This window comes from Balaenoptera musculus, chromosome 16 (assembly GCF_009873245.2).
Source record: "Balaenoptera musculus isolate JJ_BM4_2016_0621 chromosome 16, mBalMus1.pri.v3, whole genome shotgun sequence".
NCBI lineage: Eukaryota > Metazoa > Chordata > Mammalia > Artiodactyla > Balaenopteridae > Balaenoptera > Balaenoptera musculus.
This window is the reverse complement of record NC_045800.1, coordinates 64,190,476-64,214,032: the sequence shown is the minus strand read 5'-3', so window position 1 is coordinate 64,214,032 and position 23,557 is coordinate 64,190,476. Positions and strand designations below refer to the sequence as shown.

General features: G+C 50.2%; 2 protein-coding genes across 9 annotated transcripts in view; one reads left to right on the top strand and one right to left on the bottom strand.

Moving 5' to 3' along the window:
• The window catches only part of LOC118882303 (core histone macro-H2A.2), a 55,488-nt gene extending 41,315 nt beyond the window's left edge, over positions 1-14,173 (top strand). The window contains exons 7-9 of one of the 3 annotated variants that reach the window (XM_036827824.1): positions 4,415-4,504; positions 11,399-11,573; positions 13,372-14,173. In XM_036827824.1, coding sequence (XP_036683719.1) covers positions 4,415-4,504; positions 11,399-11,573; positions 13,372-13,537 — 431 coding nt within the window. In that variant the 3' untranslated portion in view covers positions 13,538-14,173. The remainder of the gene's footprint in view (positions 1-4,414; positions 4,505-11,398; positions 11,574-13,371) is intronic. The other 2 variants (XM_036827822.1, XM_036827823.1) reach the window with 2 other exon arrangements.
• The window catches only part of AIFM2 (apoptosis inducing factor mitochondria associated 2), a 35,521-nt gene that overhangs the window by 5,280 nt on the left and 6,684 nt on the right, over positions 1-23,557 (bottom strand). Inside the window, exons 2-9 of one of the 6 annotated variants that reach the window (XM_036827819.1) lie at positions 23,279-23,472; positions 22,806-22,921; positions 21,390-21,509; positions 20,595-20,687; positions 18,945-19,053; positions 17,719-17,871; positions 16,339-16,539; positions 13,714-13,821 (exon numbers count right to left, since the gene is read on the bottom strand). In XM_036827819.1, the coding sequence (XP_036683714.1) occupies positions 13,730-13,821; positions 16,339-16,539; positions 17,719-17,871; positions 18,945-19,053; positions 20,595-20,687; positions 21,390-21,509; positions 22,806-22,921; positions 23,279-23,456 (1,062 nt within the window). In that variant the 5' untranslated portion in view covers positions 23,457-23,472 and the 3' untranslated portion in view covers positions 13,714-13,729. Of the gene's footprint in view, positions 1-13,713; positions 13,973-15,593; positions 15,940-16,338; positions 16,540-17,718; positions 17,872-18,944; positions 19,054-20,594; positions 20,688-21,389; positions 21,510-22,805; positions 22,922-23,278; positions 23,473-23,557 lie in introns of those variants that run through there. The other 5 variants (XM_036827818.1, XM_036827820.1, XM_036827816.1 and 2 more) reach the window with 5 other exon arrangements.

The following is a 23,557-nucleotide window of genomic DNA, read 5'->3' as shown; positions in this document are numbered from 1 at the left end:
AGGGTGATGGTGGCTTTGTAGAATGAATTTGGGAGTGTTTCTCCCTCTGCAGTTTTTTGGTAGAGTGTGAGAAGGATCAGTGTCAGCTCTTCTCTAAATGTTTGAAAGAATTCGCTTGTGAAGCCATCTGGTCCTGGACTTTTGTTTGTTGGAAGATTTTTAATTACGGTTTCAATTTCGTTACTTGTGATAGGTCTGTTATATTTTCTGATTCTTCCTGGTTCAGTCTTGGAAAATTGTACCTTTCCAAGAATTTGTCCATTTCTTCATGGTTGTCTATTTTATTGGCATCTAGTTGTTTGTAGTAGTCTCTTATAATCCTTTGTATTGCTGCAGTGTCAGTTGTGATTTCTCCTTTTTCATTTCTAATTTTATTGATTTGCGTCCTCTCCCTTTTTTTCTTAATGAGTCTGGCTAATGGTTTATCAATTTTTTTTATCTTCTCAAAGAACCAGCTTTTAGTTTTATTGATCTTTGCTATTGTTTTCTTCGTTTCTATCTCATTTATATCTGCTCTGACCTTTATGATTTCTTTCCTTCTACTGACTTTGGGTTTTCTTTGTTCTTCTGTCTCTAGTTGCTTTAGGTGTAGGGTTAGACTGTTTATTTAAGATTTTTCTTGTTTCTTGAGGTGAGATTGAATGGCTATAAACTTCCCTCTTAGAACTGCTTTTGCTGCATCCCATAGGTTTTGGGTTGTCACGCTTTCATTGTCATTCGTTTCTATGTATTTTTTTTTTTTTTTAATTTTATTTATTTATTTTATTTATGGCTGTGTTGGGTCTTCGTTTCTGTGCCAGGGCTTTCTCCAGCTGTGGCAAGCGAGGGCCACTCTTCATCGCGGTGCGCGGGCCTCTCACTATCGCGGCCTCTCTCGTTGTGGAGCACAGGCTCCAGACGCGCAGGCTCAGTAATTGTGGCTCACGGGCCCAGTTGCTCCGCGGCATGTGGGATCTTCCCAGACCAGGGCTCGAACCCGTGTCCCCCGCATTGGCAGGCAGATTCTCAACCACTGCGCCACCAGGGAAGCCCCTATGTATTTTTTAATTTTTTCTTTGATTTCTTCAGTGATCTCTTGGTTATTTAGTAGTGCACTGTTTAGCCTCCATGTGTTTGTATTTTTTACAGTTTTTTTTCCTGTAATTGATTTCCAGTCTCATAGCATTGTGGTCAGAAAAGATGCTTGATACGATTTCAATTTTCTTAAATTTTCCGAGGCTTGATTTGTGACCCAAGATGTGATCTATCCTGGAGAATGTTCCGTGTGCACTTGAGAAGACAGTGTATTCTGCCACTTTTGGGTGGAATGTTCTATAAATATCAATTAAATCTATCTGGTCTGTTGTGTCATTTAGAGCTTGTGTTTCCTTATTTATTTTCTGTTTGGATGCTCTGTACATTGTAAGTAGGGTGTTAAAGTCTCCTACTATTATTGTGTTACTGTTGATTTGTTCTTTCATGGTTGTTAGCATTTGCCTTATGTATTGAGGTGCTCCTATGTTGGGTGCATAAACATTTATAATTGTTATATCTTCTTCTTGGATTGATCCTTTGATCATTATGTAGTGTCCCTCCTTATCTCTTGTGAGAGTCTTTATTTTAAAGTCTATTTTATCTGATACTAGTATTGCTACTCCAGCTTTCTTTTGATTTCCATTTGCATGGAATATCTTTGTCCATCCCTTCATTTTCAGTCTGTATGTGTCCCTAGGTCTGAAGTGGGTCTCCTGTAGACAGCATATATATGGGTCTTGTTTTTCTATCCATTCAGCCAGTCTGTGTCTTTCGGTTGGGCATTTAATCCATTTACATTCAAGGTTATTATTGATATGTATGTTCCTATTACCATTTTCTTAACTGATTTGGGTTTGTTTTTGTGGGTCTTTTTCCTCTCTGTGTTTCGTGCCTAGAGAAGTTTCTTTAGCATTTGTTGTAAAGCTGGTTTGGTGGTGCTAAATTCTTTTAGCTTTTGCTTGTCTGAAAAGTTTTTGACTTCTCCATTGAATCTGAATGAGATCCTTGCTGGGTAATCTTGGTTGTACGTTTTTCTCTTTCAACACTTTAAGTATATCCTGCCACTCCCTTCAGGCCTGCAGAGTTTCTGCTGAAAAATCATCTGATAACCTTATCAAGATTCCTTTGTAAGTTATTTTTTGTTTTTCCCTTGCTGCTTTTAATATTTTTTCTTTAAATTAATTTTTGTTAGTTTGATTAATATGTGTCTTGGTGTGTTTTTCCTAGGGTTTATCCTATATGGGACTCTCTGTGCTTCCTGGACTTGGGTGACTATTTCCTTTCCCATGTTAGGGAAGTTTTCGACTATAATCTCTTCAAATATTTTCTTAGACCCTTTCTTTTTCTCTTCTTCTTCTGGGACCCCTATAATTCAAATGTTGGTACGTTTAGTATTGTCCCAGAGGTCTCTGAGATTGTCTTCAATTCTTTTCATTCTTTTTTCTTTATTCTGCTCCTCAGCAGTTATTTCCACCATTTTGTCTTCCAGCTCACTTATTCGTTCTTCTGCCTCAGTTATTCTGTTATTGATTCCTTCTAGTGTATTTTTCATTTCAGTTATTGTGTTGTTCATCTCTGTTTGTTTGTTCTTTAGTTCTTCTAGATCTTTGTTAACATTTCTTGTGTTTTCTCAATCCGTGCCTCCATTCTATTTCTGAGATTCTGGATCATCTTTACTATCATTACTCTGAATTCTCTTTCAGGTAGATTGCCTACTTCCTCTTCATTTATTTGTTCTTGTAGGTTTTTACCTTGCTCCTTCATCTGTGACATATTTTTTTGCCGTCTCATTTTTGTTTGTTTGTTTGAGTGGGATTGTGTTCCTGTCTTACTGGTTGTTTGGCCTGAGGCTTTCAACACTGGAGTTTGTAGGCTATTGGGTAGAGCTGAGTCTTGGTGCTGATATGAGGAACTCCATGAGACCTCACTCTGATGAATATTCCCTGGGGTCTGAGGTTCTCTCTTAGTCCAGTGGTTCGGACTCAGAACCAGCTCGTGAACAAAGATTCTGCAAGCCGCATGGGGTGGCAAAAAAAAAAAAGAGCAATAACAAAGTAAGAAATAAAATTAGACTAGGAAACTAACAGGTATGTTAGAAAGAATATAAAAATTAAAATGTAGATGAATCAACAACCAGAAGGTACATCAGTACCACAATACTGAAAAAGAGGAGGAGGGAAAAGGAAGAAAAAAAACAGAGGGTGGGTGGGTAAAGGCCTTGGCTGTGGAGGGCGGGGCCTAAGCAAGATGTGAGTGGTGGGCAGGGCCTATGCTTAGGACCCACAGGGCTGGAAAAGACCCTGGGGTCTGTGGAGGGTGGGGCTTAGGCTCAAGGAATGGAAGGGGCCCAGGCGTGCCCCCCACCCCTGGTCTCAGAGGGCGGAGGACCTCACCTGGGAGCCCAGCAGGATTCCTGGGCTCGAGTGGGTGGGGCAAAGCCCTCTTCTCCTCTCCTGCTCTTGAGGTCTGGGAGGGCCCCTCCCGCCTGCCTCTCCTGATCTCCCCGGCCTCCCTCCTATGCTCCTAGGACCCACGCAGCCTGGATGGAGCTTTGTGGAGGGGGGGGAGCCGGCTTGGGAGCTCAGCAGGCTCCTGGCCTGAGTGGGCCAGGCGATCACCCTCTGCTCCTCTCCCGCTCTTCCCAGAGAGTCCCTCCCGCCTGCCTCTCCTGATCTCCCCAGCCTCAGGGGCGCCGATCCTGTCTGGCCTCCACTTCTCCTTCCCCTCAGTCCCCCTGCGTTCTACCGGTTCACTTTGGGGTTCCTCCCGTCTCCTTGGGCGTCAGAGTCCCCCGCCAGTGGCCAGCAGGTGCCCTAGTTGTGGGGAGACGCTAACTCCACGTCTTCCCTAACCACCATCTTGACTCCCCCTCCTTGAGTCATTTTTAAAATTTCTGATTTGGGAGTGAGGCATTCTTCATCTTCAGAGCTACTTCTTTTCCTCTCCCCTGTTCTGACAAAAGGTCCTGGACCTGCCTTAATAGCTTTTGCTGCTTGTGCTTTGTTTCACATTCCTCAAAAGCAAACCCCTTCGGATCTCCAGTAGACTTACAATGTGATATACTTACAGAAACAACATTGCCACATTTCCCAAATACTCTTTCAATCCAGCTGTGATTAACATTTTGGGGAAGTAACTCCTACGATACATTGGAAGCAATATTAAATAAAATAAAATATTAAATAATTCTTTAAAAAAAAAGGAGTTTGCTAAAATCTAAGTCCCATTGGACAGAAGCCCAGGGACCCCTGTCACCAGTGACCACTGGCAAACAGGATTTCAATTGCAAAGTTTGATTCCTACTTTCTAAGCAATTTTTTTGAGACCTAGTAAAACTCTGTCAGTGTAATTAATGACTGAAAAGAGCAACCACAATGGATTTCCATTGTTTCCTTCACAGGTAAGGCCTTGGAAAAGGCTGGGGGGAAAGAGTTCTTGGAAACAGTAAAGGAGCTTCGCAAGTCCCAGGGCCCTTTGGAAGTAGCTGAAGGTAAGTGTGGAATCAGGCCATGTTCCCTGCACAGCCTCACCACCTTCCCCTCCAGCATGACATGCTTCACGCACATTCAGTTTGCAGAGCAAAAGAGGCCATAACCAATCAGGAAGCTATTTTAGCATCTCTCAGATAATTTGAGCAGGCCTGCATAGATCATTTCGTACACTTTGGGGACTATAAAGTGTCTGGATAGTTCAAGCCAATTTGCATCCCAGCTCACCCCAAAATGGTCTAGAGCGATTGGGTAACTTTGTGTGTGTGTGGAAAATACACATGACAAAATTTACCATTGTAACCTTTAAACATTGTACAATATGGTAGCATTAAGTACACTTAGTGCTGTTCCTCCATCACCACTATCTAGTCCCAGAACTTTTTATCACCTTCTGTGGAAACCCCACACCCATCAAGTAGTCACGTCGTCCCTCCCCCAACCCCTGGCAACCACCAGTCTGCCTTCTCTTTTGATGGATTTGCCTCTTCTGGATATTTCATATAAGTGGAATCGTACAATATGTGATCTTCTGTGTCTGGCTTCTTTCACTTAAAATGTTTTCGAGGTTCATCCATGTTGTACCGTGTATCAGCACTTCATTCCTTTCTACGACTAAATACTATTCCATTTGTTTATCCATTCATCACTTGGGTTGTTTCCACCTTTGGCTATTGTGAATAGAGCTGCCCTGAACATTTGTGCACAGGTTTTTGTTTGAACACTGATTTTCAAGAATATTGGGTAACTTTTTGACAGGTGGGCCCAACTTCAGATCCGTGTCCCCCGCCCACCTCCAGGGACCATCTAGTCAGTGCCAAGTGCTGCCCTGGTGCTGGGGCTCCAAAGACAAATAAAACCCACTCCTGCCCTCAAGCACTGGACAGTCGAGGAGGAGAGACAGACACCCAAGTGGGGCACAGAGAAGAAGCCATGCTCTCTGCCTGGGGGAGTTGGGGAGGCGCCAGGGAGGATATAAGACCTGTGTGTGAGAAGGCTCAGTCAGGAGCAGCAGGGAGAAAGAGAGGAATAGCGGCCAGAGATGAGCCTTGCCCTTGGGCTGTGCTAAGGGTCTGGATTTGACCCTATACAGATGAGAGTAGAAGCTGGGGACTGTGATGATCAGATTTGATTGCTAGAAAAGTAATGGGGCTTCCGGTCAAGAAAAAACATGAGTCCGCACTTTACAGTCTGCACATACCACTCCCCATACGATGATAGATAGAATTTCCTTTTTAAAATTTTAAGACAGAGCCACACTGAAATATAAAATAAATATCCAGGACTTCCCTGGCGGTCCAGTGGTTAAGATTCCGCACTCCCAATGCAGGGGGCACGGGTTCGGTCCCTGGTTAGGGAACTAAAATCCCACATGCTGCACGGCATGGCAAAATAAATAAATAAATAAACATCCTTGTGGACAGAGAAGAGCTGCAGGCGGCAGCAGCAGGGGGACGTGGAAGCCGCGGGCTGGGCTCCAGGTCTGGTAACACGCAGAGCCATCAGGAGGTCAACTCCTACCTGCTGATGGGACCGGAGTCACCTCACGCTTGGAGGGGACCAGAGCCAGGCTCGCTGCTCAAAGCAAGGGCTGGATGCAACTCCCAAGCTCTTACAGGAAGCCAAGGCTCTGCCCGCCACCCAGGGCTATGGCTCGTGTGAAATCTGTTTTCTAGAGTAGCAGAAGGGAGCAGAGAGCCCCTCTCCCAGGCCCAGGGCCACGTGGCTCACTGGCTCAGTGTCTGGATCTACCGCCTCCCCTACGTGACCATGAGACAGAGCCCTGAATCATCCTTGTAAGATAGGATCCTAACTGCGGGGGTCTTGCAAACTGCCTGATGGGGTGGGAAGGAGAGAAAAATAGCTTCTCTACATAGAGTGAGAGCCTCCAACACACTTCTAAACAGTTCCAGAGGCAGAAAATAGGAGGTAGAGAGGCAGTACGTAAAAAGATGAAGAGATACAAACTACTATGTGTGAAATAAATAAGCTACAAGGATATATTGTACAACACAGGGAATACAGCCAATATAGCTAATATTTTATAATAACTTTAAATGAAGTATAATCTATAAAAATTTTGAAGAACTATGTTACGCACCAGAAACTAATATGTTGTAAATCAACTATCCCTCAATTTAAAAAAAAAAAGATCATGGCTGAGAATTTTCCAGAATGAAACCCACGAGTCCTCAGGTTGAAAACATTGAGTATATTAAATCAAAATAAATCCAAAACCTGGCCCATCAGGAATTCCCTGGCAGTCCAGTGGTTAGGACTCCGTGCTTTCACTGCCGAGGGCTTGAGCTCAATCCCTAAGCAAGATCCTGAAAGCCATGCGGTGTGGCTAAACCAAAAACAAAACCAAAAAAAGCCAAACAAAACCTGGCCCATCGTGGTGACATCTCTAAAGTTGAAAAATCAAGAGAAACCTGAAAAGCAACCCAACGAAAGGCAGAGCGGTTGTAAAAATGGTTCTCCTGACAGCCGACTTCTCATCAGCAACAAAGGATGCTTGGAGACAGAAAAGAAGTATCTTCAAAGCACTAAGGGGAAAAACTGTCAACTAAGAAGTCCATGTATTACTTTGTTATTATTCAACAGGGAGGGTGAAAGATGCAGAATTACAGACATGCAAAAATTGAGAGTCAGAAGCCCTCAGGCTCTTGCTGAAAGGACCACAGAGGCCTCACTGGGAGAAACAGAAGTGAATCCAGAAGGAAGGAGAGGGCTGCAGGAAACAAGCATGAGCTAAGAAATCGGGGCATATCTGTCAGGTCTAAGTATCCATGGCCCTGGGGCCAAACAGTGGTAGCTCCCTGGGAAGAAGGGATTGGTGAGGGTGAATCTGGAAAAGGGGAGACAGTTCATCAGGGTCTAACACCATATTGCATTTAGTTTCAAAACACCATCAGTTGTAAGATATGCCCTTATGGTAAGAAACAATAAATTTCCAAGGTGGAGTGTCCAGTAGGAGACCCCACACAAAGCCAGGACACATTCAGTTTAAGAGCTAGCAAGACATGAACTACCATGCAGAAAGGGCAGCAAGTACCTTTTTTTTTTTTAATTAATTGATTTATTTATTTATTTATTTTTGGCTGTGTTAGGTCTTCATTGCTGGGCGCGGGCTTTCTCTAGTTGCGGCGAGCAGGGGCTACTCTTCCTTGCCGTGCGTAGGCTTCTCATTGCGGTGGCTTCTCTTGTTGTGGAGCACGGGCTCTAGGTGCATGGGCTTCAGTAGTTGTGGCTCACGGGCTCTAGAGTGCAGGCTCAGTAGCTGTGGCGCACGGGCTTAGTTGCTCCGCGGCATGTGGGATCTTCCTGGACCAGGGCTCGAACCCATGTCCCCTGCATTGGCAGGTGGATTCTTAACCACTATGCCACCAGGGAAGCCCCAAGTACCTGTTTTGACCTTGGCATTGGGTGGACCGAGGGGGGGAAAAAACCTCACTAGGGAACTTGAACCACAAGCTGCTACTCCTGTGGATTTGCAGCTGAATCCAGTGCAGCCCAAAAACCTCAATCAGGAAAGTTAGTGGGACATGACCTGGGTATGGTAGGGTCCCCAGGTGACATAGAATTAAATGCAACTTCCCTCTGGAAGAACTCATCTCAATCCAAGCCCACAGCCATTGTAAAATGCATCCTGATTCCAGCCAGGAAGGTGGATGGGACAGGGGTGGGAGGTGGCAGTAGAAATGAAACAGATGGGCCTGGAATGAGACAAGTCAGAGGAAACCGACAGGTGGTGCTGGCGACAGAGATGGAGAAAGGGGAATCAGGCTTCGGGAGTGAATGATGATTTTGTTGGGCACATGTTGGACCTGGGGCACCAGCAATGTCACTGGTAAGCAGTTGGTGAAAACTAAGGATGAAAATGGTTTGCAGATGGCTGTTTAAAAGCCAGGGCCAAGCACCTCGGGCAGCAGAGAGAAGAGCACCGGGCCTGGGCGGGCAGGGGGAAGAGGGGCTGTTGCAGGAACCTGAGACAGGAGGAAAAGCACAGTGTCACGGAGACCAAGGATTAGCAGCAGCAGCTTCCCAGCCGGACAAGGGGCCACCCTGCAGTCCCCTTCGCTGTGGTGACCCTGAGAAGGTGGGCTCGCCTGAGGAAAGGTTCTGGAGGCCCTTTGCAGCTGCACTGCCATCCCTCAGAGCATGGTCCTCACCAGGTGGCATCACATCACATAAGGAGTATTAGCAGATGCTTCTACCAAATATCAGTGTCCCAAGCCCCGAGATCACTTGACCTTGACCTTGGCACCTCTAAAGAACACTATAAATTGTTACAACTACAAGCCAAGGCTTCCATTTCCAGTTGCCATGGAAATACTTTGTTTTAGGCTGACGTGCTATCATGGACTACCTTCAAAATCTAGTGTAAATAGCGGGCGTCAGAGGGACGAGAAGGCGTGCCATTTTTTTCCTGATTACATGTTTGACTTAACATTGCCGTTAGTGGTATATTCCTCTTATTTAAAATGACTTTAGGGCTTCCCTGGTGGTGCAGTGGTTAAGAATCCGCCTGCCAATGCAGGGGACAGGTGTTCAAGCCCTGATCCAGGAAGATCCCACATGCCACGGAGCAACTAAGTCCATGTGCCACAACTACTGAGCCTGCACTGTAGAGCCCATGTGCCACAACTACTGCAGCCCGTGTGCCTAGAGCCCGTGCTCCGCAACAAGAGAAGCCACTGCAGTGAGAAGCCTGTGCACGGCAAGGAAGACTAGCCCCCGCTCACCGCAACTAGAGAAAGCCCACGTGCAGCAACGAAGACCCAATGCAGCCAAAAATAAACTAAATAAATTTATTTAAAAAAATAAAATGACTTTAACATTAAAAAGAATACCATTCAAGGGCTTCCCTGGTGGTCCAGTGGGTAGGACTCCACACTCCCAATGCATGGGGTCCGGGTTCGATCCCTGGTCAGGGAATTAGATCCCACGTGCCGCAACTAAGACCCGGCACAGCCAAATAAAAAAAAAAAAAAAAGAATACCATTCAGCTGGTAACATGATCATTACCTGGTGTGTAAAGAGCTGGAATCTCTCCAGCACATGAGAGCAGTAAGGGCCTCAGCGAATTTGCCCCATGCAGGCAGGGCCCATCCCCAGGGTACTGGGTCCCCTTGGACTACAAGGCCGACAGGGACACTCCATTCCTGGTGTACAGACGTACAAGGTCGTAGAGTCAACCAGTCATGCCCACTGCCTCCTCAGTATTTATATTGACTGATTCCTTCACTCACTCATTCCCTAATCAGATGGTTGGCACCAGCTGGGCACTGGGAAGGCGAGGCGTTCACAGCTGTAGCTGACAGGTGGGGGATGCCCCTTACATTTGTCTCCACCAGCCCTGGCATGTGCAGTCATAGCCTCTCCAGCACTGTGGACGTCGCTAGGAAACACAGCTCATATACCGGGTGGGCATCATGTATTTCAAATAAGTCTTTCAAACCAACCCCACACACTGCCCTAAAACAGACACACACATATTTGTTACAAACACAGCCCGTAGCGGCCACAGCCTGCCCAAACTCCCCCAGGCTCCCAGAGCCTGGCCACTGCGGGAGGGTTGGGGACCTTGGCTACGCCCGGCTCTTTGAGTGGCACAGAGCCCCAGCTCCACAAGGTGGGCAGCTTAGGGGCAAGCAGCATGTGGGGTCAGAGAGTGGCCAGTGGGTCAGGCCCAACCCCTTCTCCAGGGATCAACGGCCACAGGGAGTTCCCTGGTGCTCCTCATTATCAGCTCTGTCACTGACGGGAAATAGGTTTGGGGGGGTAAAAAATAAAAGTAGGGAGTATGAACTGAAGTTGAGACAAGGCAGGCATAATCCAATTTCACAACCCGTTGTGAACACCTGCTCCCTGTAGGCTCCTCAGGGATGTAGAGATGATCAAAAGGACAATCCCTGTCTGAGGATGTATACAACCCAGAAGATCGGTTCTAAATTTATGGAGGGTCCTCAAATCACCAAGCGCAAGGCCTGCATCAGACCTACCAAGTCAGGATCTCAGACGGGGCAAGAGGGGAGGGCTTGTCCATTTTTAAAAAGCCGTTGCATTAGTTTCCAATCGCTGCCCTAACAAATGAGCACAAACTTGGTAGCATCAAACAACACAAGTGTATTGTCTTAGCGTTCTGGACTCAGAAGTCCACAATGAGTCTTTTTTTTTTCTTATAACCTTTATTTTTTTAGGCAGTTTTTTTGTCTGTTTGTTTTGGCCGCGCTGCGCAGCTTGCAGGACCTTAGTTCCCCGAGCAGGGATTGAACCCACGCCCTCCGTGCAGTCCTAACCACTGGACCGCTAGGGAATTCCCCACAATGAGTCTTAAGAAGCCAAAATCAAGGTGCTGGCAGGGCTGGTTCCTTCTCAGAGCAGCCGTCCCTTGCCTGTTCCGGCTCCTAGGCTCCTGCATTCCTTGGCTCCTGGACGCATCACTCCAACCCCTGTTCCTTCATCACAGCACCTCCTCCTACCTTTGACTTCCCTGCCTCCCTCCTATTAGGACCTGTGTGATTACACTTAGGGCTCAACTGGATAGTCCAGGGTAAACTTCTCATCTCACAATCCTTCACTTAATCACACCAGCAAAGTCCCTTTTGCCATGTAAGGAAACATTCACAATTTCCAGGGATCAGAGACAATTCCACTGTGTACCTTTGATTAGGAGTCACCTAACCTGTGGCCAGAAGGCAGACCATGTGAGAGTCTGTGACATGCTGTCACATCAGCTTTCAGTGTGTTTACCCAAAACTTGTGCAAACTGTCAAAAGCAAATCTGATACGGCTCCTACTCTCCTAAGAGGGACACAGGCGATTGAGCCTAACCCCCGGCTTAAGGTGAAGACGTAGGAAATAACCTGCGGCATTTCTCTCTCGTGTCCCAGCCGCCGTCAGCCAGTCCAGCGGACTTGCAGCCAAATTCGTCATCCACTGTCACATCCCTCAGTGGGGCTCTGACAAATGTGAAGAACAGCTTGAAGAGACCATCAAAAACTGCCTGTCGGCAGCAGAGGACAAGAAGCTGAAGTCGGTGGCGTTCCCACCCTTCCCCAGCGGCAGGTAAGATGCTCTCCTCCAGGGGGGCGGCAAGGGTGCTGGGTCCGCTTGCCCAGCCTTCTCGCTGGGGACCAGCTGCTCCCCCACGTGGTCACATCCAGTCTGGACATCCCAGAGGACGTGACCAAGGGCTGCCAGCACAGCCAAGCACGTTGACCAGGCGATAGAGCAAGAGACGCAGTTTCCATCCTTCACAATGCAGGGAGAAAGCCAGTTCTGGGAGGAGCGGGAGGCAGAGTTCTCTTTTGGGAGCCTGCCGTGTTGAAAGCCCACGTTCCCACCAGCTATCCCAGTCTAGAGCACTGGATCTGAAACACCAGGCTCAAAGGCACTTGCTCCTCAAAGTGTGGTCCACAGGCCAGCAGCAGAGAGCCCACGGGGTTAGGATGCCAATCACAGAATCCCCAGGGGATTCCGGTGCTGCTCTGGGGCTGGGAGAGCCTCGAGGCTGAGGCTGGAGAAGTGAAGGGCTCTCAGCAAGGGCTTGCTTTTAGGGGTTGGAGAAATGATTGGTCTAATTGCCACAGACCCCGACTGGGCATGGGAGCAGTATTTCAGGTAAATAATGAGGCTGTCTGTCCTCACGTGTAGCAGGGCCTCTCCCCTCACGCTCACAGCCAATGTGAGTTATTGCTTTAATTTTGAACATCCTTTCTCCTGAGAAGCCCCTCTGTAGCGCAGATATGATTTACACTCTGAAGACATTCTGTTACAGCTGAGTCACAGGAAGGCGAAGAAGGAAGGAATAAGGCCTAGCTTCCTGCCGTAATCCTATCTCAACCTGAGCAGGCAGCGCTGGGTCTCCACAGCCTGGCCCGGAGGCACTGCGGGTTGAATTCTTTGCATAGCTGGGCCCACGTGCCGAGATGTTCTGGGCTGGGACGTGGCAGCTGAGTGAGAAGAATTCTTATTAGGCGGGCCAATCCTGGACCCGCCCAAGGGGCTTGGTGGCTGACCCCAAATGACCAGCGGTGTCACAATGGCTGCGTCCCTGGCGCACAGCTCCACCATGGCATCCTGGGGCTTGGGGCCCTGCCCAGAATCGTCACTGCTCAAATTACATTGGCACGTCCACACAGGTTAGCGAGAGGAACATGAAATGCATGAAACAGGAATTAATGAAGACGTACTTTTGAGCATACATTATTGCCCTTTAATAAACAATCTGTTTAGCATGTAAACCAGTTTTGAGGGAACTAATAAAACCTATATTGGCTTTTTTTTTTTTTTTTTTTGCCGTGCTGCGAGGTTTATGGGATCTTAGTTCCCTGACCAGGGATTGAACCCGCGCCCTCGGCAGTGAAAGCATGGAGTCCTAACCACTGGACCGCCAGGGAATTCCCTATGTTGGCTTTTTTAAATGCTGAGTTGGTAGGTTTTTTTTGTTTGTTTGTTTTTGATTTTTATTTTATATTGGAGTATAGTTGATTAACAATGTTGTGTTAGCTGAGTTGGTAGCTTTTAAAGCTCAGCTGGACTTGAGTCAGGCCACATAGATTCAAACACAGGCCACCGCTCACCAGCCAGCCCTAAAACCATTGTGCCTCTCTGAGCCAATGTGGCATATGTGAAGTGGGGACAATGTCCCCTGTCTGTCCCCCTCCTGGGCTGTCCCTCTTCTGGGGTGAAAGGGGATCGTGCGTGGACCAGCCTGCACACGGTGAGACTCCGAGTGATAGGAACAAGGACCTGGTGCCAAGATGAGAAGGAACCACATTGCCCCTACCCCGGGCTGAGGGCAGAGTTACTCCATGGGTCCCAGGACCAAAGTGACGTCAGCTCTTCTCTTCCTTTGGCACAGAAACTGCTTCCCCAAACAGACGGCAGCCCAGGTGACCCTCAAAGCCATCTCGGCCCACTTCGACGACTCGAGCGCATCCTCGCTGAAGAACGTCTACTTCCTGCTCTTCGACAGCGAGAGCATCGGCATCTATGTGCAGGAGATGGCCAAGCTTGATGCCAAGTAGCCGCCCCGCGCCCACTGGTGGCCACCGCGCTCACCATCCGCAATCAGGAGGATCAAAGTCACAGGAGCGGGGTTTTATCTTTTAAAAGGAGAGAGGAAGGGTGACGGCAGGGGAGTGGAGGGCAGCTGAATGGGAAGCGGGTAGCAGAGGCTGCAGGAGCAGGTCCTGCCCACGGGAAGAGCCCTCTGCATTTTATATTCTCGTTAAAAAGAGCCTCAGTCTGTAATTAACCAGGTCTCCACCAGGGGTTTCTTTCCATGTGTTTTCTTCCTGTTGTTTTAGAACTTTTTTAAACAAACAGACTTCGTTTTAGATTTATAGCATTGACTTTTACACACTCACGTACACAAAATCCTTTCAAAATTCTTAAAATCTTCTGTTTCTCCTTTTTGCAAGGGAAGAGGGCAAAGAAGTGACTTGGGCTTTGTTGGCTGTCTGTATTCAGTGATGGAGAGAAGAAAATTAGAAAGGCATCTTACTGGTGCTTTTCTTTCTGTTTTAGTGCCCCTACCCTTACCCCTATAATATCTGTAACTACTCCTAGAAAGATTTTGCTTCAGGCTTTTTTTTGTTTTGTTTTTTTTTAAAGAAAAAGAAAATGAAAGGAAAAAAATAAAAGATCCAGTGTCTTTCTTACAACATACTCTTTTATTGTAACATTTTCCTCAGTTTGGAGAACTGTGTCCCTATGGGTGGAAACTTAAGAATGTTATAAATAGAACAAGGCCTATCACTATGGAGCTGAGGCTCCCACCATGCTAGGCCCCAGGTCAGACAGCATGGAATGGCTTGTGTTTCTCAGGCAACAGGTCCCACTTCCAGAAGGGGAGCCTGGTTGGCTGTGGTCCACGGGAATGGAGGACTGGGTGAAGCCTCCCTGGGGGGCCATCCTTTGGGACAAAGGCACAGTCTCACTTAGGCCTGGGCAACAAAATGGAACAGACCTGGGCCACAGCCCAGACAGGACAGACCAAGAACCCTCGTGAGGCTGGTATCCTAAGAATTCTGGCCAAGTACCCAGAGGTTACCATTAAAAGTGGGCAGGGAGGGGTAGGGTGGACCGGGGCAGGGCCTGAATTTATTCAGATGAACTCATAAACAACTTCTGCCTTAGAGATCTCGCCTATGTGGTCCAAAAGAGGTTTATCCTGATTAGAAGTCCTCTCCCAGACAGAGAAGTCATTTTTATACCTTAACATAATTGGTGGCAGGCATTATTGCCACATGGCTACGCCTCCAGATAAGTGACGTTGGGGTTGACCAAGAAACCAGAAGCACAAAACTACAAAGGTTCCCACAGGGTACCCCTGCCCCAGCATTGGCTGGAGTTTTGTCACTTACAAATTTGCCTAAGACAGTAGCCTGGAAGCATGCAGGGGTTCACCTACTGAAACCCCCTCTGCTCCCTGAATGTTAGCAGGATGGCGACCCACCCGACAGTCACGCTAGCTTGGCTGTCTTTCTTTAAACACCCCCAGCAGCTGGCAGGCCAGGTTTCTGTCTTAACCTGTTAGCTTTGTAAAAAACTCACTCTCCATTAGGATGGACTCACCAGGAGGGAAATTTTATCTAACGCTTCTTAAATACAACCTATGGTATATAATCAGGATCTAAAAATAGAAATATAGAAAGATTCATGAAGATTGAAGACGGTAGGGACTAACAGTTTAAAATTAAGCTCCTATTAACAACCTGAGTGTTGCAGGATGTTATAGGCTTCCCCACCTCCTAATGTGATGGGAGAGGTTGGGATGTAGGCCATCTCTCCACCCCAGTCCCCCCTTCCTTAGCTGGTCTCCTTGTGCAGGCCCTCCTTCCTGCCCTTACAGACAGGGAGACCCTTCCTGCCACCAGGATACTGAGCTCTCGCCCCTACTCTGAGAGCTCTGAATGCCACACACCACGTGCACGCGCACACACACACACACACACACACACACAGAGGAGGCTGGGGTAGAGAAGGTGGGCTGTGCCCTCCCCAGGACCAAGTGAACTATTCAGCCAGCACAAGTGCAAGTAGACCTTTGAAACCCAGAAAGACTCCTTTAAGGGTGTCTTTTTTTTTTAACACCAATATCTCTCTCTCCCAGTTTTTGGTTTTGTCTAAGCTGTGTTTCTGGTCAGTACATCACTGACATCTTACTCCAGGAAAAGAGCTTTTGCCCTTTGGCATTTGTCAAGCGGGTACCATTTGTCAAGAAATCTGATCAGCGGGCGGTGGCGGTACCTATCTCCCGCCCAGCCTCCCCATCAGGGTGGAGACTGCCGCATGGTTTTCCAGCTCGTGGAGACCAACAGGTCCCGGCTCTTGGCCAGCCGAACCATGAGCCGCCCCACGTAGAAGCCACTGATCTGGCCCACGCCGTCATTTCTCCCCATGGCCAGGAGGAACGTCAGCGAACCTGTGAAGCAGAGCCGTGGGCCAAACTAGAATCCTGCTCACCATCCATGGGCCTGCAACTCCCAGGGCACAAACCCTTCCCGGTGCCTTCAGTGTCAGGGCAGGGAAATGCGTAAGGCCTTCAGGAACGTGGGCAAGTCCCTGACATACTTTCCTAGAGCCCTGGGGGAGGTTTCTGTCCCCAGCTTTGAGAGTGTGTTCTAGCAGTCAGGCAGCGTAAAGCCCACAAAGGCTTCACCGTTTCTAACCCCGACTCTCTTAAAACTGTGCCGCATGGGGAGGTTTCTCTCCCCAGCTTTGAGAGTGTGTTCTAGCGGTCAGGCATCGTAAAGCCCACAAAGGCTTCACCGTTTCTAACCCCGACTCTCTTAAAACTGTGCCGCGTGGGGAGCTTCCTGACCTGGCTTGTAGGCTTTGAGGGGCCTCTGTTTCATGGAGTTGACGATGTTGGCCACGGCGACATTGGCATGGAGGCTGGCGTGATAGGCCATCTTGGGCTCCCTCACATCGGCGCAGTCACCGATGGCGTAGATGTGGCTGTAGCCCTCCACCTGGAGGTACTCGTTCACTTTCAGAGCGCCATCGCTGGCCAGCTGATCACCTGCCAGAAAACCAGCCCGAAACCAAGATCCTGAGCCGCCTCAAGAAGTGGTCACCAGAACACAGTGAGGATGGGCTGTGGTGCTGGTCCAGCTACCCTCCAAAGGCACATCCTCAAGAGGCAAACCTCCTGTCCGGTTTATTTCTGCCTGAAGTCCCCCCCTCAGAACTCTTCCTGCAAAGGCGAGGTTACTATTTTGGGGTGGAAACTGGTCAGAAAGACCAGCAAGTGTCATTTCATATAATGCGCGTGACTCTTTATAAGCTACCATGATTAACAATGATTCACTCATGATGATTAAGTTACAACCTAGCCAAGTCTTGGATTTCCTTTTGAATGTGGATCAGATTTTTAAAAATAAATGCAGGGCTTTAATAGATGATAAACTTTTCTTTTTAAGGGACTTAAAAGAGTTTACCTTTGAAAACATACCATTAGGACCATTAGGTGTTAAGTGCTGGGATCTCTGTATATTATAAGCCCTCGATCCCAGCCCCACACATGGCCTGGACTAGCTTCCTTCTGGGACTGGATAATTCTTTCCTGCCAGACACACAGCAGGAGCTTCTTGTCCAGGAAAGGTATCTGGGAGTAAATGATGGGGACCTGGGGACATGGCCACCTCGGGGCCCGAGAAGGAGCCACTGAGCCTCCAGCTCCCCCCACCTCCAGTTAGCTCAAAAGGTCAATATTCAGCTTTACGAACGGAGGCCTCATTATCCCCCTCTCCCCATGATCGTTTCCAAGCTCAAGTGGCAAACGTCTGGGTCAGGGTTTGGGGAGAGCAGCACACCTGCGAACAGAGAAAGGCCTGACCCTGGAATTTCCTCTGCATTGGTGTTCCGAGGAAAGTAACAGAAAAATAGATCTCTTTCTTCCTTCTGAAACCTGTTCCCATCTCTCACCACTAGGGGGTGGGATCCGATTTTGGAAGATTCTGGTCACTTGGGCCACCTTGGGCTAGCTAAATCTCCATCAACACAGCTGAGGAAAGCCCAGCAAGAGTGGCCCCGAACCTAAATTTAAAGTTTGAAGAGACCAAATGAGCAGTTGAGACTGGGGGTGGGGGTGGGAGGGTGGAGTGCCAGTTCCTCGGGGAGAGGCCTGCAGGGCCTTCTCGGGGGCTGGAGGGTGAGGAGGCAGCCTGGGGAGGGGGTCACGGCCCGGCCTCCCGCTCACCGAGCGCGCTGCGGTAGGCCACACTGTTGGTCTTGATACCGCTGCAGGCGATCACCAGGTTGGCGGCCACCTCCGTCCCTTTGTCCGTCCGCACCGTGATGCGCTCGCGATGCTCGTTGAGAGGCAGCGCCTCCAGGCTGCTCACCCGCTCACCTGTCAGGGGAGGCCCGTGACCAGGAGGCTGGCAGAGGGCAGGCACTCCACCGAGGCTGGGGCCCAAGCCAGGGCTGGCCTGGGGGCTGGAGACCGGTCCGCTCTGCCACCCCAAGAAGCACAATCTGGACGTTTGGCCCCAAGGGATGGAAAGCAAGTTCCAAGAAGCAATTTGGGGAAGTGAGGCCGAGTTTCCCAAAAGGTTCTGGGAAAGAACTTGAGGAAGACCTCAACCACGCCTCCCTGAATGTCCACTCCTAATCAGGCAAGATGAGCCCTCGGGGCTCACCACCGACAGGGGTAAGCAAGGGAAGTCCAGGGCCGGCCCACTCTCCTCACTGCCTGCAAGTGCAGGTGGGCAGAGGGCTGCACAGCCACTTCTGCGGGGCCCCGGCGCCGGGACGGCTCGCAGAGAGCAGACACCTCGCCCGCCCTGCAAAAGGTGAGAGAGTCGGGCCCGTGAACTGGGCTGGGGGGGGCGGGTCACACCCCCGGGCGAGAGCCCCACTCTAACATGCTGGGTAGGTCTCTTCCCTTCTGCTCTGGACAGAAGCCACACTCTCCACCACCCTCAGAATACAAACCCAAAACACCTATTCTCTCCACCAAAGAGATATCATAATTCAGGTCAAATCTTTTATATGATTTTTTTTTTTTTTTGGCCTCACCACACAGCACGTGGAATCTTAGTTCCCTGACCAGGGATCGAACCCACGCCCCCTGCATTGGAAGCACAGAGTCTTAACCACTGGACTGCCAGGGAAGTCCCTTTTATATGACTTTTTAAACCATTCAACAAATGGGCACCACCTGTACTGTATCCAAAGCAACAGCCAGGACAGTGCTGCCTCCATGACAGGCAAATCCCGTAAGTACCGGGGCCTCTGCCCTGCCTGGGGACAGACACACCTCCAGCTGGACGACAAGGCTAAACAGGCTCTGCAGCCCCACCTCAGGACACAGAGAGCCTGGGGTTGAGCGCGGCCACGCTCAGGCTGTGAGCAGGGACCAAGCCTCAGCCAAGTCTCACCGGGCCAGGGAGAGGGGCAGGGCAGGAGGGGCCTGGCACATACTCAGCAGCAGCTGCACGCCCTTCCGGAGCAGGATCTCCTTCACTTCCTGCCGGACACAGGGCAGGAGCTCCTTGTCTGCGAGGGCCATTTGGGAGTGAATGAGAGTGACCTGGGGACAAACAACCGCAGGGCAGAGAAGGAGCCACTGAGTCTCCTGCTCACACAAAGAGGCTTGAAAACACATCAGCCTGTCTCTCCCACCTCCTCCCCAACTTCCAGTTTACAGCTGAGGAAACTGAGGCCCCAGAGAAGTACTTTGCCCACTGCTAGAACCAGTTAATGGTGAGCGGGGCTGGAGCCCACATCTCCTGGGATAGGATTTTTTCACATGTGCCGATGCTTCACAACACACACCTCACCGAGGGCCACGTGGAAAATTATTTTCAAGCATCCTTGGGCACTTATACAGTCTATATATAAGCCATCGACAGTCTAACTGTAAATCAGGCTGACATTTACATTAAGGCTGGTGCTAAAACCGGTGCTTCCAGGCACGTCCACTTGTTGTCTGGGTCAGCACAGCGAAGTGGGAGGAAGCCTGTCGTGGTGTTCAAAGCTCGAGCTTTGAAATCAGACTGCCTGGGTTGAAATCCCATCTCAGATACCCACTCAGACAGCTCCTGAAGACCCAGTAAGATGGATCACAGTCCTACTCATAGGAATTTTGTAATGATGAAACGAGAAAGTAAGTATAAAGCACGTAACTCAGCACATAGTGACTCCTTAATAAAGGGTGGCTACTATTACTCTTATTTGTCTATTAGTTATAAACATTTGGGAATTATACTGAGTTATTTACTACTTCAGACCAGTCTTTACCCCATAAATCAAAATTAATAAACTTCTACATCAACCACCCATAATAATTTCCAATAATTTGTCAGAGAATAGCCATATAATTAAATTAGCCCATATTGATCTTACTTTTGAAAACCATCCTGCCTTTCCCTAGGGAAAAAGAACCAGACACAGGCTCCACGTGGCTCCCAGAAGCTGATCTGGCATCCGCTGCAGGCAAGCTCTTGCCTCAAGGACCCATAACTGCTGATCATCACTCAGCCCTAGGCTGAGCCTTTACAGCCCGCTCCCTTTCTCTCCAGGATGCCAGCAGGGTCTCCATCCCTTTATCACTAAAAAGAGGCAGTGCTGGCCAGTCCTTCCCCAGCATGGGCTGTGAGGTGTACACTTCGGGGTCCCCCTACGTGCTGTTTAGGGCAAGGGCTACTGTCCCTTAAAGACCAAAAGGCTGTGCTTGCTCCAGACAAGACACCGATGAGGGTGTCTTTGATCAAGCTGGTTGTTAGCAAAAAGAGGCAATCAAAGTCTACGTTTATATCACAAAGGCCACATCACTGCAGGGGACACGGGAGTTAACCTTTCATAATGTATCCCCCCGGGGCGTGGTCCTCCGGGTTGGCCCAGAGGGCAGAACCCCTCACTGAACTAGGACGCACCCTGGCTCTCCAGGTAAAATTCCCAGCAGAATGGGACTTTAGGGGGTCCCCCAGTGCAGAGAGCAGGAGACAGGAAACACACGCTCCCACTTTATGGTAATGGGGCTCCCCTCCCAGGCCCTGAGAAGATTCTGATGTTCATCAGACAAAAAAGAAGCCCGGCTCTGAGAGTTCAAGGCCAAGGCCACTGGCCTACCTCTTTCTCAGGGTATTCTGTTTTAATCTCTGCTGCCATCTCCACTCCCGCAGAGCCTCCTCCGACCACCACGATGGATTGTGAGCTCTGGACCTGGAGAAGGAGGAAACGTAAGGTGCACCCTCAAATCCACCCTGCCTCGGGGTCCAGCCTAGGGAGTGGGTTCCTTGGCTAAAGAAGCGTAGAGAACCCCTTCCAAGTTCAGGGTCCAAATGTGCTGCCTCGGGGCCAGCTCTTGCTGGGTGTCTCCCTGCATTTCTCACTCAACTCTCACTACCTGCCCACCTTGCAGGTGACCCAGATCTGCCTGAGTTCCAGGTCGGGTTCCTAACCTCCACTCTAACGTCTGCTCGTGACTGTGCCAGAGGTTCCCCAGGCCTCTCAGCAGCTGTGCAGAGAGAGAAAGACCTGGCCTTGGTCACACAGCTGTACGACCTTCTCTGGGTCCCCACACCTCATCTGTTCAGTGGGGACAGACCCATTCCACCCACCTCTCCAGATCCCCGTGAGAAGTGACTGAGAGCATGGATCCAAGCCCGCTCTATAAAGCACAAGCCCCGTGCAAACAGGAGCCAATCGCTACACGAGCAGGTCTGGGTGCTCACGTCCAGACCTCACGACAGGTCCAAAGGTCTCCTCCCAGGAGCCTCTTCCTCTCCATCTCTACAGCGCCGCTGCAGCCCCGGGGGCTCCTTGCTGCAGCCCCGGGCATCCCCACAGCTGTTCCACTCTCCCAGGGCCCCCCACCCCCGGCTCTGCCCTCACTGTCCCGCCGCCGGGCGGCGGGCAGCTCACCTGCGTCACCATGTCCTCATAGGCCTGGATGGCCATCTGCTGGTTGGACACCTGGTTAAACTTGCCTGGGAAGAGCCCAGTGCTGCCCGTGGCCAGGATGAGATATGCGAAGGACAGGGCCTGGGAGGGGCAAGGGAAAGAATGGTGAGGGCAGGCCTGGGCTCCTGCATCCAACCCCAGGCTCCACCAGGCAAGGAGCACCAAGGGAGAGAGGCCTCCTGCAAGGGGAACAAAACCATCACTGGTTAGACCAAGGGACGGCGCTAGAACCCAGGAAATACCCAAGGAGGCAGAGCTCTCCTCCTGCTGGACTGCCCACCGTGAAACAGGATGGGAGGGTAGAGCTCCCCACAGCAGCGGGGCAGGTGAGCAGGCAACAGGAAACGGCTCGTGGGGAATAAGCAGGATTCCAGCTTCCAGTGTGGACTTAGTTTAGAATCTCCCTATTATTACCATTATTTTAGAAAAAATTTCCCCCTAACCTGGCCAAAAAAACAAAGCGGGGGGGGGGGGCGGATATCCTGTTTGGAGCCTAAATATATAAAACTGACAAACCCAGAGTTGCTCTGATGGAAGGGGGACTGGAGGGTCTGTATCCCACTCAGAACCCACTACTCCCGTGGAGGCCTGAGATGCCCTCATGGACCCAAAACCACAGGATAAGGACGTTCGCAGTAATCTTGCCAACTGGAGATTCTACAGCCTTAAAATTGATTCAAGGAAGATTGATTCATTCACACTAAACCACACGCTCACTGAGGACAGGAATTGGAGCCCCTTTGTACAGTCCCCCCCTTAGCTTTGACTAGAGTAGAGGGCCAGGCTGGAGGGTACCCTCAGCATGGCGGGTGGGCTGCTGGCAGCTTGCTGACGGACTCTGGTCCCACAGGGATACACCAGGCACCGTTTCAGACCCCAGGCTGAGGGACACAAACTTCGGGAAGAAAACCTCTGCCCCCCCCGGGCGATGTGGGATCGTGGTGCCTACCCTTTGATTCCAGACAGTGAGGGGGCCCCTGGGCTGGGACCCTGGCTCTCAGGGTGAGGGCTCTGGGGCAAAGCTGCCTGGGTCCAAATCCTGGCTGAGTCTCTCCAGCTGTGGGGTCTTGGGCAGCCCTCTTAACCTCTGGGTGCACTGAGGCTACTCCACCTCCCTCACAGGGTCACAGTGGGCGTTAAAGGAGATCACGTGAGGCTTAAAACAGTGCCCGGCATACAGGGAAGGCTCTGCACCGCTCTCCTGTGGCTGCTGGGGCCCAGCCTTTGCTCAGGAGGCATCTGCTATCTGCCAGGCACCAGGCGGGCATGGGGGGCCCTTGCCCCTGAGGAGACGGGCCCAGGTGTCCTCCCACCAGCAGCCACATCCCAGGGGCCCCCTGAAGCCAGCTGAGGATGGCCAGCCCCCGCTGGGTTCACCTCGCCGTCCTCCAGCAGCACCGTCTGATTCTTCAGGTCTATCTCAACCACCAGTCCCTGCCGGAAGTTTTCCTTGAAGGTCACCGAGTAGGAGATGAATGTCTTTTTGGCAAACCCTGGGGAACGGACAGAGAGGAGGTCACGGTGTAAAACTGGGCTGCCCACAGGAGGCCAGAATAACTCAGAACATTTCCAGAGCTGCATGCCAACAAGGGTCCCTCGGTTAAACAGCCCCTGGGTACCCACTACCCCCTAAAGCGCCAGTCTGGGCCCCAGGTCCTCAGAGAAGCTCTCGCTCTGACTTCTGGGGCCTTGGTATGGTAGCTGCTTAAGGCCAGGGACCTTAAGATTCCCCGGAATTTTTCTAACGGTGGAATTTAGGCACCTTGCCCTAAAGGGAGAAAACCACCCTGTGATCCACAGTGGCGACAAGACCACTGTCATAAAGAAAGCCCCAGAGAAAAGCCCATTACCACTCTCCACGGAGGCCCGGAGGGCTGCCACGTTGTGGTGGAAGGAGTCCTTCATGTCCACCAGCACGAAGGGGATGTTCAGCGCCTGCAGTTGGCTGGCGGCCGCGATGCCGCCAAAGCCCCCGCCCACGATCACCACGTGCACGGCTCCCACGTCCATCGAGACCTGGGACCCCATCTCGGACCAGGTGCTGCTGGGGTAGGAGGAGAGACCACATCAGATTGAGGGGGGCTCGAGGGCTGGGTGGGCAGAGGTGGGTCCACGTCAAGAATGGCCTC